Source organism: Brachycentrus maculatus, unplaced genomic scaffold (assembly GCF_059751285.1).
Source record: "Brachycentrus maculatus isolate JH-2025_06_01 unplaced genomic scaffold, ASM5975128v1 h1tg000087l, whole genome shotgun sequence".
NCBI lineage: Eukaryota > Metazoa > Arthropoda > Insecta > Trichoptera > Brachycentridae > Brachycentrus > Brachycentrus maculatus.
In genome coordinates, this window is record NW_028280841.1 from 1,463,050 (window position 1) to 1,484,005 (window position 20,956).

Sequence of the window (20,956 nt, forward strand, 5' to 3'; positions counted from 1 at the left end):
TCAAGTCAAGTGGTCTCAAGCGGTTACTCGGGAAACAGGTCCCGTACTGTAGTGTTATTCGGTGACTAGGTAGATGCTCGCGGCGAACATGATAAATAAATTATCAATTACGTATCTTGGCGGCTACCCCCGAAACCAAAATTGTTGAGGGGGCACCGTTTTTTATTAATCCCTCAATAACATTTCCAACAATTTATGTGTGTAAACAATAACAACTTTTTCTTTTTCAAGAAATCGTTTTAAACATTTTTTATTTTTTTTGAAAGAAATTGTGATATATCGTGTCTTAAAAAAATTGTTATAAGTATACTCGAAAGTTAATTTGGTGAGAAAACACAATGTTTTCGTGTTGGTGTACGGTTCTATATGTTTTACTTCCAATCCTCGGAGTTTTATACCTACTTATTCGACGGAATTATAACTACTGGAATAGGAAAGGCGTCGAAGGGCCAAAACCTACGTTCATTCTTGGAAACATCGGTGATGCCTTATTCGGCAGGAGCACCTTGGGACAAAACTACTGCGACTTGTATTTCCAGACAAAAAACTTAAAATATGCCGGGATCTTCACGATGTTCAGGAAAACTCTCATCGTCAACGACTTGGATATGATCAAAACTATTCTAGTCAAAGATTTTTCTCATTTCACTGATCATAGTCACGATATGCTCGATGAGAAACTAGAACCACTTTCGAAGCATTTGTTTAACCTCACCGGAGAAAAATGGAAGAACTTGAGAAATAAACTATCTCCAACTTTTACGTCGAGCAAGATCAAGTACATGTTTGAAACGGTGGCAAAGTGCGGGCAAGAGATGACGGCGTTCTTGGAAAACTCAGAGTCGCTTAAGGCTCCTATGGACATGAAGGATCTAATAGCCAAGTTCAACACGGACGTGATAGGGTCCTGCGCCTTCGGTCTGGAGTGCAATAGCTTCAAGTACCCCGACACAGAGTTCAGGAGGATGGGAAGAAGAGTGTTCGAGCTCGGTTTCTTCAAAAATTTCATCCAGTTATTGGTTGTCTTCGTACCCAAGTTAGACAAATTAATCACATTTAGTCTGTTGGGAGATGACGTGAACTCTTTCTTCTATAACACCGTTGAAAAGACGATGAAATATCGAGCGGAGAATAATGTGGTCAGAAATGATTTCATGCAACTGTTAATACAGCTGAAGAATGATGGATTTGTTGCTGAAGATGAGACAGGTATGATTTTCCCTTCAAATTACTTAACATCGCAGGGGGTTACGGAATACGTCGAAACATGTAGACATATCGTTAGTTAAATAGTTCATTAAACGTGTCAAATTATTATAATGCTTCATGTGATAAAACAAGGTGACGGATAAAATAGCTATTATTTTGCAAAACTTTTCTCTGTATCTTACTTCTGCTTTATCTGTAGACCAGGGGTGGGGATCCTGGAGCCTCTTGGCTACCTGTGACGGCCTTTTGACTTGTGCTAATTAAAGAAAAAAGAAAATGAATTTGTTCTAATCTTTATTCACAAATCTGATTTTTTCCACAAAAAGAATTATTAATATTTAAAAAATATATTTTTTTATATACCTTTATAGGTTAATTTATTCGATTTTTTTGGGCAGTAAATCGGTAAATGAGTTCTGCTGAAATTCGAATTTACCTTGTTCATCTTTGAATCAATATATCTTTATGACATTACAAATAATGAAAATTGTAACGTTACAAATCATATTTGATAATTTTAGCTAAGATTATTCTTACTATCTATAGTAAATGTGGAAAATAAAGATAACATTATTAAAAATATGGTAAAATCCAAATAAAGGTACAATCGAATTATATATTAATATAAATAATATTTTTAACATAATGGAGAATATAAATAAACCCGGGAATAATACTCGGGAAGTATGTTTTCTAGGCATGGAAAGATTGTCAGGTTAGGAGTCGAAATAATCGGCGGGTATGTGTGAGGAGATGCAAAAACGTGGAAGAGGCAAAGAATGTTTGAAAAGACAGAGTGGTGTGGCGTTATATTCTCTCTGCCTAACTCTGCGGGGAAACGGCGTGATGGTTCGTTAGTTAGTTACACATAAGCCCAACCCTGTTATGTCACTCGTGTTCAAGCTATCATAGCAATTTTTAGCGTACGTATCGCGTGTTTTTGAGTGCGTGTTTTTGAGTGTTTTTCATTTAATATTGGTAAGGAATCGAAAAAAGTTAAAGATGTATGATGAATTATTTGCACTTATAACTAAGTTAAACTGAAGATCTTCAAACGAAAAAAGCATGGACAAAGTGCAAGAAATTTTCTAAATTACCTATTCCTAATTTCTACTTATCGCCGTTGGAATTTTGGCTGTTATGTCTGTCCAAACTGTAAAAGCAAGCCCTATCCTTCTTGGCTAGACTTCCATATTCCTATCTCAATAGACTTGACTCAATAGACATACCTTTCCCTCCCGGTGATATGTTTTTACTACAACTCGACTTGAGATTATGAGAAAGTCAATATAAAATATAATAGGTACGGGCTCAGAATTTTTGTTTTCCTCCGTAATTTAATTACGTATTACATAAAAGTATTATAATATACAGTTATTCGTTTGCAGCGACGGAAATTAATAGTTTGTGAAAAAGTCGGGGAAAAAAATAATTAATACACAAACGTTTCTCAGTGCGTGCGTACGTGCGTGCGTGCCGTGCTTTGCGTATACGCGCATGTTCTAGCGTGTTTAGTAGCGCCAGTAGCCCACGGTCCGCGGATCGTCGTACGCGACGGTCGTGTCGCTACGCCAGCTATTGCGGCTACTTGCGATGTATTATTTTCTCGTTTTCAGATACTTACCAGAGCTAACATCACGAAATTGTCACATTTCAACTATAGTCAATAAAACCAACATTAAGGAATATTCACATTTTCCCCGTTTTTAATCACATTTTCATATCACCGTTGAACGCGGTATTTTTTTTAGCACCATTAGGGAAATGTTAATACATCAGTATAAATATTTATTAAAATATCGATTCGAAGGATTTACTTATGTATTATTATAGCTTGACTTGAGATTAAGCACTGCAAATATTAATTTATTATACTAAAACGTACAAGTCATTTATTTGATGATGAAATTTCTGTTCAAATTGTGTAAACATGTTGATTTTAGTTCTTCAGTTGTAATCATAAGTGATTTTGAACGCATTATCACAGTGAGATAGTCGAAGCTGAAACTTATCAAGTAATAAATAAATATAAAGTAGTTATAAATAGTGTATACAAATTTTTAAAAAAGTGATATGAATGTTTTATAATAGATACGTACAATTAGTGAATTCTCGTTTGGAGCGTGCAACAGTTGGCGCTCCACAGCGATCCATTTCAAATAGATCTAACAGCGAATAAATCTGTGAAATACAGCGTTACATACAGAAATCTGTGAAATACAGGAGCATCGGTGTTATTGCACGTACAACGTCTGCATTGAGTAATTTGCACAAATGCTACATGTCCGTTGTTGAAGTGGATACGATATCAATATTTTATTTCATGGATGAAATTACAGTGAAAAAATGAAAGCCGCCCTAATAATTGCATAATAATGCAGTGTCACATACATACTTACAAAATGTTAAACTTATCTACATTACTTGGCAAGTTCTTTAACTTTTCACTGTAATTCCAGTCCAGGATTCCATACGGAAATTATCATTTTAACTATCTAATGTAGATAACAAAGACATTCAATGGTAATTGGAAAAAATCGGCAAAACTTTCTGACACTACGTATCGAAAAATGGTTTTGAATTGCCAAAAAAATCGAAATTAAAAGTTCAGAAGTAAAGTTATAATCATCTACGCAAATTAAAAAAATGACTTTCGTATGTAATCGATGCACCGATTTTATCATGAATTAATTATTTTATCTACTGAGCTAATTTTAGTATATATATATATATATATATATATATATATATATATATATATATATATATATATATATATATATATATATATATATATATATATATATATATATATATATATATATATATATATATATATATATATATATATATATATATATATATATATATATATATATATATATATATATATATATATATATATATATATATATATATATATATATATATATATATATATTTATATATATATATATATATATATATATATATATATATATATATATATATATATATATATATATATATATATATATATATATATATATATATATATATTAATATATTTTTTTTAAATACCACAAGGTTAATGACAGTTCTTGGACCAATTATTGATATTTGAGTAAACAGTGTGTGTTTGTGTCGGGAAGAGTTAAGTGAAAAAAAACAATCATGTCTTCGTGTTGGTGTACGGGCTTATACATTTTACTGCCGATTCTCGGAGTTCTGTACTATTTAATACGGCGGAACTATACCTACTGGAATAAAAAAGGTGTCGAAGGACCAAAACCTACATTCCTTTTGGGAAATATTAGTGATACTCTATTCCAGAGGAAGTCTTTAGGAGAGAACTTCTACGACCTGTACTTGCAGACGAAAAGTCTACCGTACGCCGGTGCCTTCATGGTGTTCAGGAGGACGCTCATCGTCAACGATTTGGAACTGATCAAAACACTTCTCGTTAAGGATTTTTCCCATTTTACCGATCACAATCCGAAGTTAAACGATAAAGCAGAACCACTGGCAGCGCATCTGTTTAACCTCACCGGAGAAAAATGGAAGAACTTGAGGAATAAACTATCTCCAACTTTTACGTCGAGCAAGATCAAGTACATGTTTGAAACGGTGGCAAAGTGCGGGCAAGAGATGACAACGTTCTTGGAAAACACAGAGTCGCATAAGACTCCTATGGATATGAAGGATCTGATAGCCAAGTTCAACACGGACGTGATAGGGTCCTGCGCCTTCGGTCTGGAGTGCAATAGTTTCACAGACCCCAATTCGGAGTTCAGACGAATGGGCAAAAGGGTATTCGAGCTTGGCTTTTTTAAAGCTTTCCTCCAGTTTTTGTTGTTCTTCGTTCCAAAATTAGAAAAAATGATGACATTTAGTCTGATGGGAGACGACGTGAATAATTTCTTCCAGAATGCCGTGGAGAAGACGATAAAGTACAGAGAGGAGAACAAGATCGTCCGAAATGATTTCATGCAACTATTGATTCAGCTGAAGAATGATGGATTCATCGCTGACGACGATTCAGGTACGATTGTCCCGTCATATGGGGTATGTAAAAATAATTATTATATTACTAATAAAAAATATTGTAAAAATAATTTTTCAATATTAATTCTAAAAAACAAAAACAAAATCCAATATTTATTCTAAAAAAAAGCGTGAACTGACGTCCGGTTCCCAGCGCATCCGGACGCTTAATGAATTCTATTATTGCGAGTAAGGCCGATTAGAATATTATTAGTAGAATATTGTTGGTACGTCTGATGGATGATTTCATAAGGATGAAATTCCGCCGTAATTACAAATTAAAGGTGTTACTCAAAGATGCAACTTTTTTCGTCATTCTGAGATGTACATTTCGGCCATGTTGTGCAAACAGGCTTGATCATCATTCGACGGCAGGTATCGAGTAGATATCTATATATATATAATAATCTTTGCAGTGGACGGGCTTAGTTCAATTCCTACCGTGGGACAGTCGTGTGGTTAAATCGTAGCAATAAATTTCGTCGCGATTTAAAAATAATACGGTGTTATATTTATTTTATGTATAATAAGTGAGGTATATATATATATATATATATATATATATATATATATATATATATATATATATATATATATATATATATATATATATATATATATATATATATATATATATATATATATATATATATATATATATATATATATATATATATATATATATATATATATATATATATATATATATATATATATATATATATATATATATATATATATATATATATATATATATATATATATATATATATATATATATATATATATATATATATATATATATATATATATATATATATATATATATATATATATATATATATATATATATACATATATTTACATATATAAATTACACATTGATAATATTATCTGTTCATATTCATATCATATTATTTCAGATAATGATTTTTCTTTATTTTTTATAATTACTTCGTGGACTGAGTACTTTTTCGGTAATTTAATCAATATGCTATATTCAATTCAATTAATATTTATATTTTATATAAATGTGAAAATAACTCATTAGTGGTGAAAACCCAGATTTGTGAACACACTCAAAATGTTGTGAATAATACAAACACTTTTATTGTGTAAAACATTTTTATTTATTTTGCCACACCCCTGGGAATCGAACCCGGGACCTTCAGCATGGCAGTCAAATGAGCTAACCACTAGAGTTGGTAAAACACAGCTATTAGATAAGCCAGATGACCGGAAGCGTGCGGACAGTTTTCGGACGTCATTATTGACCGCAATTCGCTAATGAAAGGATACGAGTAATTTGGTTTTAAAATTTACATTTTTAGTGTCGTGCGTTTAAATGGAACATTTTAATGCCACAGAGATTACAAAAAAGCGACATATTTATGTTTTGTAGCGACATTTCATGTTTTGTTAGTACATGACATGGTGGATCTGCATTTTATTGAAATAAAACGACAACTATATTTCGTTTTCCACTTTAGTTTTATTAGACTGCGAGTCGGATATTATTTTTAAAGGAATAACTTCTTATTCTACTTTTAGAGGCTTGTATGTATCTGTAGGTAGGATAAATAATATACATAAATGCCCAGACCAATTGAAAATAAATCTTTCCCGAATTTATTTTGCAAAATGGTGGGAATCGAACCCGCGACGCCCGTTTCGTTTCGAGGGTCTAACCAGCTTTGCCACGGCACCTGTGATGATGTCGGTAACGACGAAACTCAATAACCGGTCAATTAAAATAAAAGTGGAAAAGCTGTCGTTTTATTTATATTATGAAACATTGTTTAGGTCACGAAAAATTCATCAAGTGAAAGTGATTTGAAAGTAAACATGTTTAGTTTGTGTGCGGCATTATACGTTATTTTACCAATTTTTGGAGTTCTTTATTTATTGATACGATGGAATTATACCTACTGGAATAAGAAAGGTGTTGAAGGACCGAAGCCTACCTTTATTCTGGGAAATATTGGCGATACTTTACTCCAGAGAAAGTCATTAGGGGAGAACTTTTACGACCTGTACTTGCGGACCAAAAATCTCAAATATGCTGGAATATTCATGGTGTTCAGGAGAACGTTCGTCGTTAATGACCTAGATATGATCAGAACACTTTTGGTAAAGGATTTTTCACACTTTACTGACCACAGTCTAAAATTCAACGAAAAAGTTGAACCACTTTCCCAGCATTTGTTTAACCTCACCGGAGAAAAATGGAAGAACTTGAGAAATAAACTATCTCCAACTTTTACGTCGAGCAAGATCAAGTACATGTTTGAAACGGTGGCAAAGTGCGGGCAAGAGATGACGACATACCTGGAAAGCCAAGATTTAAATAAAACCCCCATGAATATGAAAGACTTGATGGCTAAGTTTAACACGGACGTGATAGGGTCTTGCGCCTTCGGTCTGGAATGCAACAGCTTCGAGTACCCCGACACGAAGTTCAGAAGGATGGGAAGAAGGGTGTTCGAGCTAGGTATCTTCAAAACCGTTCTCCAGCTACTGATGTTCTTCGTCCCAAAATTGATAGATGTTGTAAATATTAGTCTGCTGGGAGAAGACGTGAAAGATTTTTTCCATAGCACTGTGGAAAAAACAATAAAATATAGAGAAGAAAACAACATAGTCCGAAATGATTTCATGCAACTGTTGATTCAGCTGAAGAATGATGGCTTTGTGGCTGATGACGAGACAGGTATGATTTTCTTTCAAGTTCACTGGTAGAGGTTGCGGATCATGAGATCTTTAAGAAGAGACTCTATGATGGGTTATTTGGATATACCATGTGATATTTTATTTTAAAAATCAGGTGGTGGTTATTTTGCTTTTGTTATTTATAACATCTTGTTTGTTCTTCATTGTCTGCGTCATTGTCCTCATTGCTGAAGGTTGTGACCATCTTCTCTTTTTGCCCTCAATGCACTTTATGTAACTGTCCTCCACCTTTCCGACAACCTCAATCCGCATCGCTCCAACTACTGATGAACTTGTGGCAGTTTTGATTCAGCAAGTCCATCTCGCTGGAGATCTTCTAATATCTTGTATGTAGAGAAGGAATAAAAAATAAAATACGATAACTCTAAATTAATTGATAATACTTCCATTAGCGAATCACTTTAAGGATAATGGGAGTGAGTTATCAAAGTTCCTTTGGCCAAATGTGGTGTGTGTTTGATTATGCTCTGCTTTTTCGATATTGTGGTGCTATGAATATTTTTCCTGTGATGCGTGTGGATATTTTTGAATGCATATGTAAATTTGCCATATCGTATAGTTGACAATCGTCACGAATTGAATAAATATGATTCTGGTAGGTAAAAAGTGGCGAGATATCTATCAGCATCACGTAAGTCTGTTGGACTTACTTTTTTTAAATAATTTATTTTGCAACTCATTCAATTAGGTCTGTAAAAGGTATGGGGGATTTGCTATCAAAATAACACGATAATGAAAATTATCGTTTTAATCTCGCCTCAGTACGATTTAATCGGCATTTCATATTGAATTTGATGTAGATACCTAACTACGACTAAGCGTTCGTAATTTTAGTATCTACGTAATTTTCTTCGCGTTTTCGTCACTATCCGCTATCGTTTCGTAGTTTCTGCGAGTGAACAGTGAAAATAAATTACGATGTCTTGTTCGGGTTGTGAGGGGTGGATTCTGTATTTAGCGCTCTTCATCGGCGCGATATACGCGCTCCTACGCTGGAACTACGCCTATTGGAAGCGAAGAGGAGTCGAAGGACCGGCGCCGGTGTTCGGGTTAGGGAATTCGTGGAGGTCTCTGCTCATGCGGACGACCTTCGGGGAAGACTTCCGCAACATTTACCGGCAGACCGAGACCCTCCCGTTTGCCGGAGTCTTTATGATGTACAGAAAGACTTTACTCGTCAACGATCTCGACCTTATTAAAAGCGTCCTGGTGAAAGATTTCGCGCACTTTACCGATCACACCGAGAAGTTCAACGAGAAAAATGATCCATTAGCCGGACACTTGTTCAACTCATCCGGGGAAAAATGGAAGAATTTGAGAAACAAATTGACGCCCACTTTTACATCCAGCAAAATCAGATACATGTTCGATACGGTAGCGCAGTGCAGTATCGAGATGCTCAAATACCTCGAGAACACCGCTTCTGACCACACCCCTGTTAACGTTAAAGACTTGTTGGCTAAATTCAACACTGACGTGATCGGGTCTTGCGCTTTCGGCATCGAGTGCAATAGCTTCACCAATCCCGACGCGGAGTTCAGGAAGATGGGCAGAAAGATAGCCGAAGTCGGCTTTGTCGGATTTCTAATAAGATTTTTGGCTTTCTTCGTTCCTCAGCTCGTAACGCACCTGGGATTCAGCCTTATTGGAAACGATATCAACGAGTTCTTCTACAAAACTGTCGATAACACGATCAAGTACCGAGAGAAGAATAACATAAAGAGGAATGATTTCATGCAACTCTTGATACACCTGAAAAATGATGGGTACATCGCTGACGACGATTCAGGTATAGTTTTTGGTTTATACCATTGGAAGCAATGGGTACTGAGGAAATATACATATCTACATGGCTAATTTGTTAGAAGTCAACTTTTGTAAATTTCTGCTTTTGGATATTTTTACTCAATATAATGGGAGCCTAGTGGAAGTATTAATAAAATACATCAAAATTTATATTCCATTTCGGTAAATTTTGATTATTTTGTTTAATCTTCAGGATATTTTATTTATTGCAATCTGGCGTGAACATTGTATTATTTTTCAAGATAAGATCGTGTTTGTAAATTGTAATACAAAAATCATGATAATGTATGGAATAAATATGACTAACGGAGAAAGACAGAGGTTCATATATTATAAGCCTATCACATTCATTCAGGGCTGATGAAATATTTGATAACCGTATTGAAAAAAACAAACCTATTGAAAACGCAATTTGTGAGTTATGTGCATTGTTCGCTAATGTCAGTTGGTTTTGTTGATTTTTTTTTAATCCTGACCAATAAATCATAAAAAAATATATCGTTTTACTCGCTGAAACTGTCAAACACACGCAAAACCTTTGGTGTAAATTTCTAAAAAACCACTAAAAATGTCGAACATATGCAATACCTGTTATAAATAGCTAAACGCTCGCTGAAAATGTCAAATTGATGCAAAAACTATGCTATAAATTTCGAAAAACTCGCTGAAAATGTCAAAAATACGCCAAACCTATGCTACAAATTTCGATAATAAAAGATACGTTGTTAGATCGAAGACGAGTCTATGTTTTTTGTTATGTTAAAACATAGCTGTCGATAACTTTATTGATGACGCCACATGTTTCTATCGCCTCAAGAAGTTTAATTTGTTTTAAAAGACGATTTTACCAACTGCCAGCGGATAAATAGCAGCCCTGCGTTTGTTATAATTCCTATTAATTCTGCCAGTCTATTTTCGGATTCGTAATAAAAATTGTATCCAGCTCTCAGTAGCTCAGCATCCGTCTCTTGCGATCCGTAATTTCTCAATAATTCTACAACATGATAAACTAATCCTACCTAATTCTGCCTTAAGTGCTAATGACCGTTATTGATTTAAAAAAATATCTAAATTAATACCGAGTGTTCTTTAAGTGAATAAATGTTTTATTTTAATTATCAATATCAACTCAAATTTAAGATTGAAAGTTGCTATATATATATATATATATATATATATATATATATATATATATATATATATATATATATATATATATATATATATATATATATATATATATATATATATATATATATATATATATATATATATATATATATATATATATATATATATATATATATATATATATATATATATATATATATATATATATATATATATATAAATAGTAAAATATACATTTTAAGCAATGGAAACACAAGTTAAGTAATTAAATGCAAACCATTATTCATTATTTCCCGAATTATTTAAATTTCTAGTATGTAAAATAATTCAAAACTAACTGCAATATATGTATGCAAAAATAAATAACTATCGAAATTTGTGTAATATGGATTTCAACCATGGGTAGAATGATGAATATTACACAAAGTATATTTTCGACCACTGTCTGCCCCAATAGCGTAAACGGCATTATATCGTGTAGATGCGGTGTTAACTTGATCATAAATTACATGAAGAGAAAGTGATGAGTGTTGCGCTTCAGATACCATTCAAGAGTAATATTAAATAAATAAAAGATTGGTTTTATTCTCTCATACTGGGGAAAGTGTGATCACCTAAACCAGATAATAACAGGTCATGAAAAATGTAAATTCTCAGACTTCCATATTCCAGATATCAGTCAATTGATAAACAACTCCAAAAAGTGGGTGAAATCCAGTTGAACAGAAAATCGGACACATTTAAAATATTGTGAAGATATGGCTTTCGTAGTATTTTCATTTTGGATGGATGTTTTGCTTTGCGCCATCGTCCTGACAGTTGCCATTTATGTGAGTTTTGCGCGAAGGTTTAACTATTGGAAAAACAAAGGGGTGTTTTGCTCAGACCCTGTTATACCATTCGGAAATGTAATGAAATTGATACGAAATCAAGAACACATCGGAGAAACCATAGCGAATGTGTACAACGAAACCAAATGTCACCACATCGGCGGGATGTTCATGGTACACAGACCGACTTTAGTCATAAACGAATTGGACTTGATAAGAACCGTCCTGTTGAAGGATTTTGTACATTTCTCCGACCACGGATTCCACTTTGACGAGGAGGTGGATCCCCTCGCCGGCCATTTGTTCAACGCCACCGGAGAGAAGTGGAAGAACCTGAGGATCAAGCTGACTCCGACGTTTACTTCCAGCAAGATCAGACAAATGTTCGAGGTAGTGAACAGTTGTTCGTTAGAAATGATGGATTTCCTGAATAAAACGGTAGACGAAGGAGATTTCATAGACGCTAAAGAACTGCTGGCCAAGTTCAACACCGACGTCATCGGCAACTGCGCTTTCGGTTTGGACTGCAACAGCTTTAAGAACCCTGACGCGGAGTTCAGGAAGATGGGGAAGAGGATATTCGAGCCGAATTTTATGGAAAATGTCGTCAACTTATTGGACTTCTTCATTCCTAACGTATTCACGAAGATCAGGGCTAAGGTTTTAGGAACGGAAGTGCAGGATTTCTTTTACAAGATAGTGGATGACACCGTAAACTACAGGGAGATGAACGGAATAGAGAGAAATGATTTTCTGCAACTGCTCATTCAACTAAAAAATTCGCATAGCATCTCTGACGACACAGGTAAACAGACTTTATCCGTCTACTGATGATGTCATGTTTCAGACTCCAGAACTTGAGTATTATTTTCAGAGTGTCTTATTCAATCAAAGAATATAAGATATACCATGTAAGCCCTAGCTTTGTACAAATAATTCATTAAACTGTCTGGTAGTGTAGCCGTACATGGTTGCCCAAACAAAACTTTCCTCAAAGGAGTATGTGCGTACATGAACACCCGCGCTTATAACTACAGCCTGGTGGCATTTATTTCTAAAGTGGCACTTGTACTATAATCTGTGGTTGTATTTAAACACAAAAACCACACTTCAGATTATTTTTCTATTATACCCATGATACATATGTTACTTGTTGTTACATGATATATTATCCATGTTTTATTTAATGGGTTTTCTTTGACAGTGTCCAATAAAACCCATTAAAGCATGCATAATTTTTATATAAAACTAGTTTACTGGTGTCAATATTTTTTTTATTTATGGAAATATGTTGCTTATTGCATTGAGTATGATAAAAATCACAAAAGTAAATACAGTTTTGTCCGCAGAAACTTATTCCCCGACAGGTTAATTACATATATTCCCTGGGTGATGATTCCCTATTCAATAGGTTGATCGTTAAGTGTACCTAAACTGAATGAAACTTGTATTTCAGGAAAGACAGAAGCCCCAGTGGACGATGGGACTCGGCTGACGACCATGCAGATAGCGGCGCAGGTATTTGTCTTCTTCATAGCCGGCTTCGAGACCTCCTCCACCACGGCCAGCTTCGCGCTGTACGAGCTCGCGTTGAACCCCGACATCCAGGAGACCCTGAGGACTGAGATAGATGAAGTGTTGGAGAAGCATGATGGAAAGGTCACATACGAGGCCCTGGGAGAGATGACCTACCTCACTCGCGTTATCGAAGGTATAAATCAGAATCGCAATCTCAGTTACGTGATTTAAGTATTTATTTGTAATGGAAACGGCTTGTTTTACACAAGTTATAAGGAGAAATTGAGAATTGGAGTGCTGGTGATTTATGATTATTATTATTCTTCTTCTAATCTTATCTGTACTCTTATCATTGTAAAGGACACTGCATGGCATCACAAGTGTTAGATCCTCTTTAGATACCAGCCCAAGATAGTATTCAATAAATATTGAGAAAAAAATTATAAATATTAATTTTGATTTCCACTGAGACTCAAATCTGACAACCAAATGCGCTAATTTTTCCTCTATGGAGGCAGAGAGAAGAATGATAGAAAAAAAGAAATATTTTTTAAAAAAAAACTGAGAATTTAGTATTTTTTTTAGTTATCAAACGCCTATCATTAGGCTTATGTCGTGGGTAAACTGGCAAAATACACTAAATAGTTTGAAATGTCATATTTATGTGGTTTTAAAAGTAAATTCAACTTTAAGTTTAATAGCGGGTGTTTTATTCAGGCTAAAAGCTTTAAATAACAGGGATTATTCAAACAGTGATTTTAGAGTTAACGTTTTTCGCCAGTATACCCACTATATGTATTTCACACAAGTATTTTCTTTAAATATATGTAAATCATTTTATAACCGTTTATCAGGCGAATTTAATAAAATATTATATTTTTATATTTCAGAAACCCTCCGAAAGTACCCCCCTCTTCCTGTAATCTTCAGGATATGTACCAAGGAGTACATCATCCCCGGAACGGAGATTAAGATAGAGAAGGACACGCCGGTCATGATCCCCATCCTGGGCATCCAGAGGGACCCTCAGTACTTCCCCAACCCTGACAAATTTGACCCGGAAAGGTTCACTCCGGAGAACAAGGCTTCCCGACATCACTTCTCTTACTTGCCGTTTGGAGAAGGACCTAGGATATGCATAGGTATACTTTAAATGTTAAAAACATGTCCTATTTTAGGGCGATTTGTAAGGACTATACTCAGTACGTGCAATGATTCAAGTCTGTATGGTTTTTTGTTTCCCAAGCTCGCTGTTCAGGCGGAGACTGTTTTTATTTTCTTTTTAATGAATGATGGTTGAACAATTTTAAGGTGTAATGGTTAGCTACCCGGGTCTGATTCTCAAAGGAGGATGAAAATAAATACTAGTGATTTTACACTCTTATATTTATTTAATATTGCCCTGGACTAGTCCCTTCATTTAACAATCAAGATAATACTGCATCAGTATGATGCAGTGCCCTATGCACCATTTGGTGTGGATAAGGGTTAGAAGATTAAGAAATTTTATGTATCAATTGCTCTTTTTTAAAGTGGTTAATTTAAATCAGGAGATACAGCAACCAAATGATTGATTAAAACGTTAAATTATGACATTGAGATCTATTATAACTTTGGCAATGACAACATGAATATAGTCGCAAGTCTACTGCAAAAAGGATTGCCAGTAACAAAGACAAATAGTGCTTAATCAATTCTGATTAAGTACTCAGTGAAAGTAAAAATTACCTTTTTGTCTGTCTTTCACAAGTTTCCTCTATCAATAACAAATATAAAATTTTGGATCATTATTTGATGTCACTAAAATCATATTATTTATTTTTGTACAAGTACGGGTGTGGGACCCGAAGTCATTGCTGCTATTTTCTTTTTCCAATCTACTTTTATGCTACGGTTATGTTGCAAAAAGGGTTGCCAGTAATGATAACAAATATTTTTTTATAAATGATGATTAAGTACTTACGGAAACTACAAATTACCTATCAGTCACAATCGTTTTCGTTGAATAAAAACTTTTTAAATACTCCATTTCAGGTAGCAGATTTGGGATGATGCAGACAAGATTAGGATTGGTGTCGGTGCTGTCTAAGTATGAAGTTTCGGTTTGCGAAAAGACTGTGATTCCCATGAAATACGACAACAAGTCTTTCATCCTCACCGCAGAAGGAGGAGTATGGCTTAAGCTTACAAAAAGAGCCTAAGATATCATAGTTTTGCTAAAGGAGTAATGTTCTTGTTGTGTATCTTATATTATTGTCTTAGTGCTTTTACTAAAAAGGTTTGGGTGGCATTAGACATCTGTAGAATAGTTGTACTTCATACTCTGGAGTTATCACAGCTTGTGCTATGTGCACTGTATAAAGTCAACGATGGATAGTGCACTGTACTTTAAAACAAAGAGATTGCGGCCAACCTTATGGCCTATATTTAACAATTAGATTACTAATATACAATGTAAGCTTCTATATTTTTATACATTTTTAAGTGCAATAAAATGCAATATTAATATACTTAAAAAATGTTTTATTTCAATACTATTATTTATATGAATAAGTGTGTAAGTAGTGCAATGGTAGTAGTGTATAATGTTGCTTACTTGCTGGTGTAGTGATTGTCCTGATGAGGAGATGGGTAGGTCTCAAGACCTACCTTAAAACCGGTGTAATATCTCAGACTAGGATAACGAACATTTTGTTAAAATGTCTGACCGGTATTTATTGCTTATAATATTACTATTTACCCGCAATTGGTAGACAGTTTATGATAATGCGTTACCTAAAATTCAAACACCAATTTCTCTGGAGTGAGTGTTGACATTGTATCTAAGATTTTTGGCATAAAATAAGTTTTAAATCTAATCTTCATACTACTACTGCCATCTGTGGGAATAATTCTAAAGAAAAATTTCATTTTGTTTAGTAATTTATAGGTGGTAGCATAATTTAACAAAATTTATCAGCATCTCAGTCGCGCTACACATATCAATGATTTTTGATTGATATAAATTAGTTAGTCTGTGGATTGACTTAACCACTAATGTTCCAGAGTGAGAGAGACAAAGTATTTTTTTTTTCAATCCGAATCTTAAATTAAATTTTAAAAAATCCTCTTCTGTAATTCTTAAATAGATAATTTACTATCTAAACGGTTTGTAAGTCACTTAAATCTCATTATCGTGTTAAAAATAATGATTCTCAAGAAAATAAGCTTTAAAGTACTTGACAGTTGAATTTTGGCAGGATAATTGATTACCGACAAAGAAATGGTCACCAAATAGTGGAAAAAAGACTGCCCGAACACCACTCGGGTTAGTCAGTAAAAATAAATAAATCAATGTATGTAGTTTGATAAATCACTACTGACCACTGGGGAATACTATTTGCAATACAAAGTCGTCAATGCAATACAAACCCCATGGTCGAGTAATGCTCGGTCTGAACTGGCTAAAAAGAGGCGAAGAAGTCATAAAAATATGCCTCGTGATGCCAATGCCAACTTATTTAATATGCGGTGATCGGGTGAAAAATAAATATAAGTTTATTATCATCTGCGAGTAATTTCAAAATAAAAGGAAATAAAATTACAATCTTTCTCTTTTAAAATAATTTTATTATCTTAACATTTAAAACTAGTACTGATGTAATATTTACTACACATATTAATATGTTTTACCTATATGCAGTAATCTATATGCGACACCAGATACTCTATCAAAATGCTATTTTTTGTTGAGCTTTTTATCTCCAAATATGTTTACATCCAAATACAAATACATCATCTCAAGTTTGAGTTAAGCATTGTGAACACTTATTTTCAATAGTTTTGTATAAACTGTCATCTCTAATATAGATATGCTTAAATATAATGATTAAAATCCAACAATTAGGATAAAGATTTATGGTATGTAATAAATCTCTCTTTGACAATGACAAAAAAGGTTTAATTTATGATCTAAGTGAGGGATTTTTTCTTTTAGAAAGTTTGACATTGATCCCATTTAAAGGCGATAATATAAAGGAATTGGGTTTGTAAACAAAAGGTCCCGGGTTTTTGTCCTCCAAGGATACTTCATACTGCGACAGAATGTGTATGAGGCCCATTCGAGTCATCAGCGACCCAAAACGTGTTCCTAAAGATGGAAAAAAAACAAAATTACGAATTAATACATTTTAAAAATGTAATTAAATTACAAATCGATGGTCATGTTAAAATCTTTGATCTATAGAGTAAGAGAAGAAGAAGCCGCAGTGATTGCTAACCTCTAGAGGTCCCTGGGGGATCATGAGGAGGAAGAACTACTTACCCATGCACATTCGAGGTCCTTCACCAAACGGAAGATGAGTAAACTTGTGCCGCAAAGCTTTGTTTTCTGCGGAGAACCTCTCAGGATCAAATTTCATGGGGTCAGGATATATGAGCGGGTCTCGGTGGATTCCCAATATGGGAATCATTATGGAGGTTCCTTTCTCTATGGTAATATCCGTGTCAGGAATTGTGAAGTCCTTGGTACACACTCGCAGAATGAGAGGCAGTGGTGGGTATATGCGTAATGCCTCTGAAATTTCACATTTTATATCAACAGTAGTAAGAACGTAAAACATAAAATTCTTAAAATCATGTATTATGTATTGTGATTTTTCAATCTTTTGCAGGTCGAAAAAAATAACAATTTATTATAATAAAGGAATCTAGAATATTTTAGCGCAGTCATTTTAATATAGGTTTTTTTGGCACATGATTGACATTATTCGTTTTTAAATTGAATCAAATACATAAAGGAAGAATTCAAAGTTATGGAGTTTTTCAAAATCAAATTGCTGTGTTGTAAAATTCATAAAATAGTTATTTGTGTTTGTAAATAGATATTTTTTTTACCTTCTACAACTTGAAATAGGTATGTCATTTCACATAAACAATCGTAAGTAAGTTTTCCACTGTGCCTTGCGAGAACTTGGTCTATTTCATTTCTTAGTTTCTTCTGAATCTCCGGATTGCGTGCCAATTCAAAGAGAGCAAAGCTGCCCGTTGTGGAAGAGGTTTCTACTCCGTCCACGAAAAACACAAAGAACTGAGCCGCCAGGTCTCCCATCGTCATAGACGCATCCTCATCATCCACTGAAAACATAATCAAATCATACACAGATTTTCATAGATGTTTACATGTCAAACAACTACAGGATATTGTTTGAGATGGTGTTTATTTTTGTATACAGTAGAGTGTTTCTGTAATATGATGCAAATTAAACCATTTCGAAGATTGACAAATTTTAGTAAAATTTCTTCAGTAATGAATTACTGTTTACATCAACTACATATATGCACAATACAGGTTTGCTATACCAAATACCAAAAGAAGAAAAAATACTTATCCGTTTTCTTTGTGTTGTAAACACAACCTGGTTTATTCAATTCTAGTCTAGATAATTATTATAGGAATCTACTGAATAAACTAATTTGTTTAACCCCTTGACTATAGCTGATGCACACGTCTTTGACAATATGCAAATGTGTTTGCTATCACAGAACAAATTAGAATTTAGTGGTATGTATCCAGACACAATGTAAAAAGTAACTTAACAAAACTAACTCAAAGCTTGTTATTCATTCTCTCTAAATAATGATGAAACACAATTTCCTCTCTTTGGTCAGTGGTGTTTAGGTAATGCACGAAGTCAAGCATTTGGTAAAACTTAAACATACTGGTGTTTTCATATAAACTGGTACTCGAGGCAGAGTTAAGGTACACTGAGTGCTGATCAGCTTTTTCTTCTTCTAACCCTTATCCGCGCCATATGGCGGATAGGGCACTGAATCATATTGACGCAGTGTTATGTAACAATCGTTCAATATGTATATAAAGGCAAGGTGATGACTCCTACGCTTCAGGTAATATTAAATAAATATTAGAGTGAAAAACCACTTATATTTATTTTTATCCACCTTGGAATTAAACCTGAGGTCTCCAGGATGGTAGCTACATGCTCTAACTGTTACACTAAGGAAGCAGACCCTGTCGTAATGTAATTAATGACTAAGTTAATACTAGGTTGATCTGATACATATGCCCTGTGCATCATTTGTGGGAATAATGGTCGGAAGAAGAAATTATGATATGTTAGGATGTTATTTACATTAAATTGTGGCATTATTTACCCAAGCTAATTATACAAAGTTACTTCGACTTACCTATTTCATTTCCACTTGTCTTATTTTTCTCTTGTCTCTCCTCCCAGAGCTTCATGAGAATTTGCAGATAATCATTTCGTTGTATATTTTCTTCCTTACGGTACTTCACAGTTTCTTTTGCCGCTTTGACGAAAAAATCATTTACATCATTTTGATACATACTAACCCTCAGGTGGGACACTATCCACGGAGCCATGAGAGACATGATCTGTATGGCGGAACGGTAGAAGGGGAGGGTGAGAGATTTCTTACTCATGTTCCTAAACCTCGGCTCCTTGCTCTGAAGACTGTTACATTCGATGCCAAAAACGCAAGTCCCGATAATATCCGTACTATACCTGGCCAGGGTCTCCTTGACATCTACTAAAATTCCGGATGAAACGTTGGGTTCTATGACTTTTTGCATAATACCGCCGTAATGGACAAGAGTATCAAACATCGTTTTCATTTTTCCCGAGGTAAATGCGGGAATGAGCTTAACTCGAATGTTACGCCAGCGATTCCCGTTTATATTGAAGAGATGTCCTTCCAGCGGCTCCGATTCCTCGTGATGCACCATTCCGTGATCGGTGAAATGCATGAACTCCTTCACCATGATCGTCTTTATCAACTCTGGGTCGTTGACAACAAGCGCTAGTTTGTGGACCATGTATATTCCTACAAACGGATGAGATCTGGTCTTGTAATATATCTCCTCAAACTGTTGCCCTATTTGGAGAGAACCTTTGACCAGCTCTCCGATGTGACCGGTCGGGAAACTTATGGGGGGGCTGTACACTCCTCTCTTACTCCAGTAAGTATACCGATTTCGGAACCACAGATATACCAACACAAAAATACACAAAACAAAAACACACAAATCACCGAAAACTGAGTATGTAAGCAACGCCATTTTGCAGTTTATTTTATTATTCACATTAAAAACTACAATAATTCATATAGCATTCCCAACATCTGAGAAATGACTGATCTAACTTCAGACAGCTTCTCTAAGAAAGAGCGTTTCTTATCTCAATAGAATTATTTTATTTAAACAAGCTTATGGTTGCTCTTATCACAGTGCTAAATGAAACAATATAGTTAAAAATATATATGCATGAGCAAATAAATCCGGCTCCTTTTGGTGTTTTTATTTTAAATGTATTTTATCATATTGATTAAATACATATGTATTGATAAATGTAAAATATATTTTTTAAATGCATTTGGATTCTAAAATAACATCTTAGCTCTTTTTCCATATTTTTCTCACTATGTAAGCGTATCTGAGATAAGACTGTAGACTATGTATTAAATTTGGTGCAAAATTAAACAGTTGAAAAATAAACCTAGTTGTTTAAACAACCTCATTAGAACTGATAATGAGTATTAAATTTACAATTTTCATGAACAATTTCAACTCATTTTTCAAAACATCTCAAGTGTGACCTGTATTTTGTTTTGCCACATACAAAAAAAATGCATTTGATGTGCTTATCACCTTTCTCCTTCATTCCGGACTAAAATTCAATATCAAACAGGAC

At 34.1% G+C, this 20,956-nt stretch overlaps 2 protein-coding genes across 37 annotated transcripts in view; one reads left to right on the forward strand and one right to left on the reverse strand.

The window, feature by feature from the left end:
- LOC148310825 (cytochrome P450 6a2-like) overlaps nt 1-15,766 on the forward strand; it is a 36,700-nt gene extending 20,934 nt beyond the window's left edge. For 8 of the 36 annotated variants that reach the window (XM_088257822.1, XM_088257825.1, XM_088257819.1 and 5 more), the window contains 4 exons: nt 4,276-5,230; nt 13,186-13,440; nt 14,138-14,389; nt 15,282-15,766. In XM_088257822.1, coding sequence (XP_088113948.1) covers nt 4,363-5,230; nt 13,186-13,440; nt 14,138-14,389; nt 15,282-15,448 — 1,542 coding nt within the window. In that variant the 5' untranslated portion in view covers nt 4,276-4,362 and the 3' untranslated portion in view covers nt 15,449-15,766. Of the gene's footprint in view, nt 1-231; nt 1,210-3,179; nt 3,225-4,275; nt 5,231-5,664; nt 5,768-6,155; nt 6,210-7,035; nt 7,943-8,848; nt 9,752-11,213; nt 12,535-13,185; nt 13,441-14,137; nt 14,390-15,281 lie in introns of those variants that run through there. The other 28 variants (XM_088257809.1, XM_088257810.1, XM_088257807.1 and 25 more) reach the window with 14 other exon arrangements.
- Nucleotides 15,767-16,825: 1,059 nt separating this feature from the next.
- On the reverse strand, nt 16,826-20,441 carry LOC148310827 (cytochrome P450 6a2-like). Its single transcript, XM_088257798.1, has 4 exons — nt 19,434-20,441; nt 18,123-18,362; nt 17,551-17,802; nt 16,826-17,376 (listed from the first exon to the last, which is right to left on the reverse strand). The coding sequence occupies exons 1-4, from the start codon at nt 20,323-20,325 to the stop codon at nt 17,192-17,194; spliced, it is 1,569 nt and encodes a 522-aa protein (XP_088113924.1). The 5' UTR covers nt 20,326-20,441; the 3' UTR covers nt 16,826-17,191.
- Between the last annotated feature and the right edge of the window lie 515 nt (nt 20,442-20,956).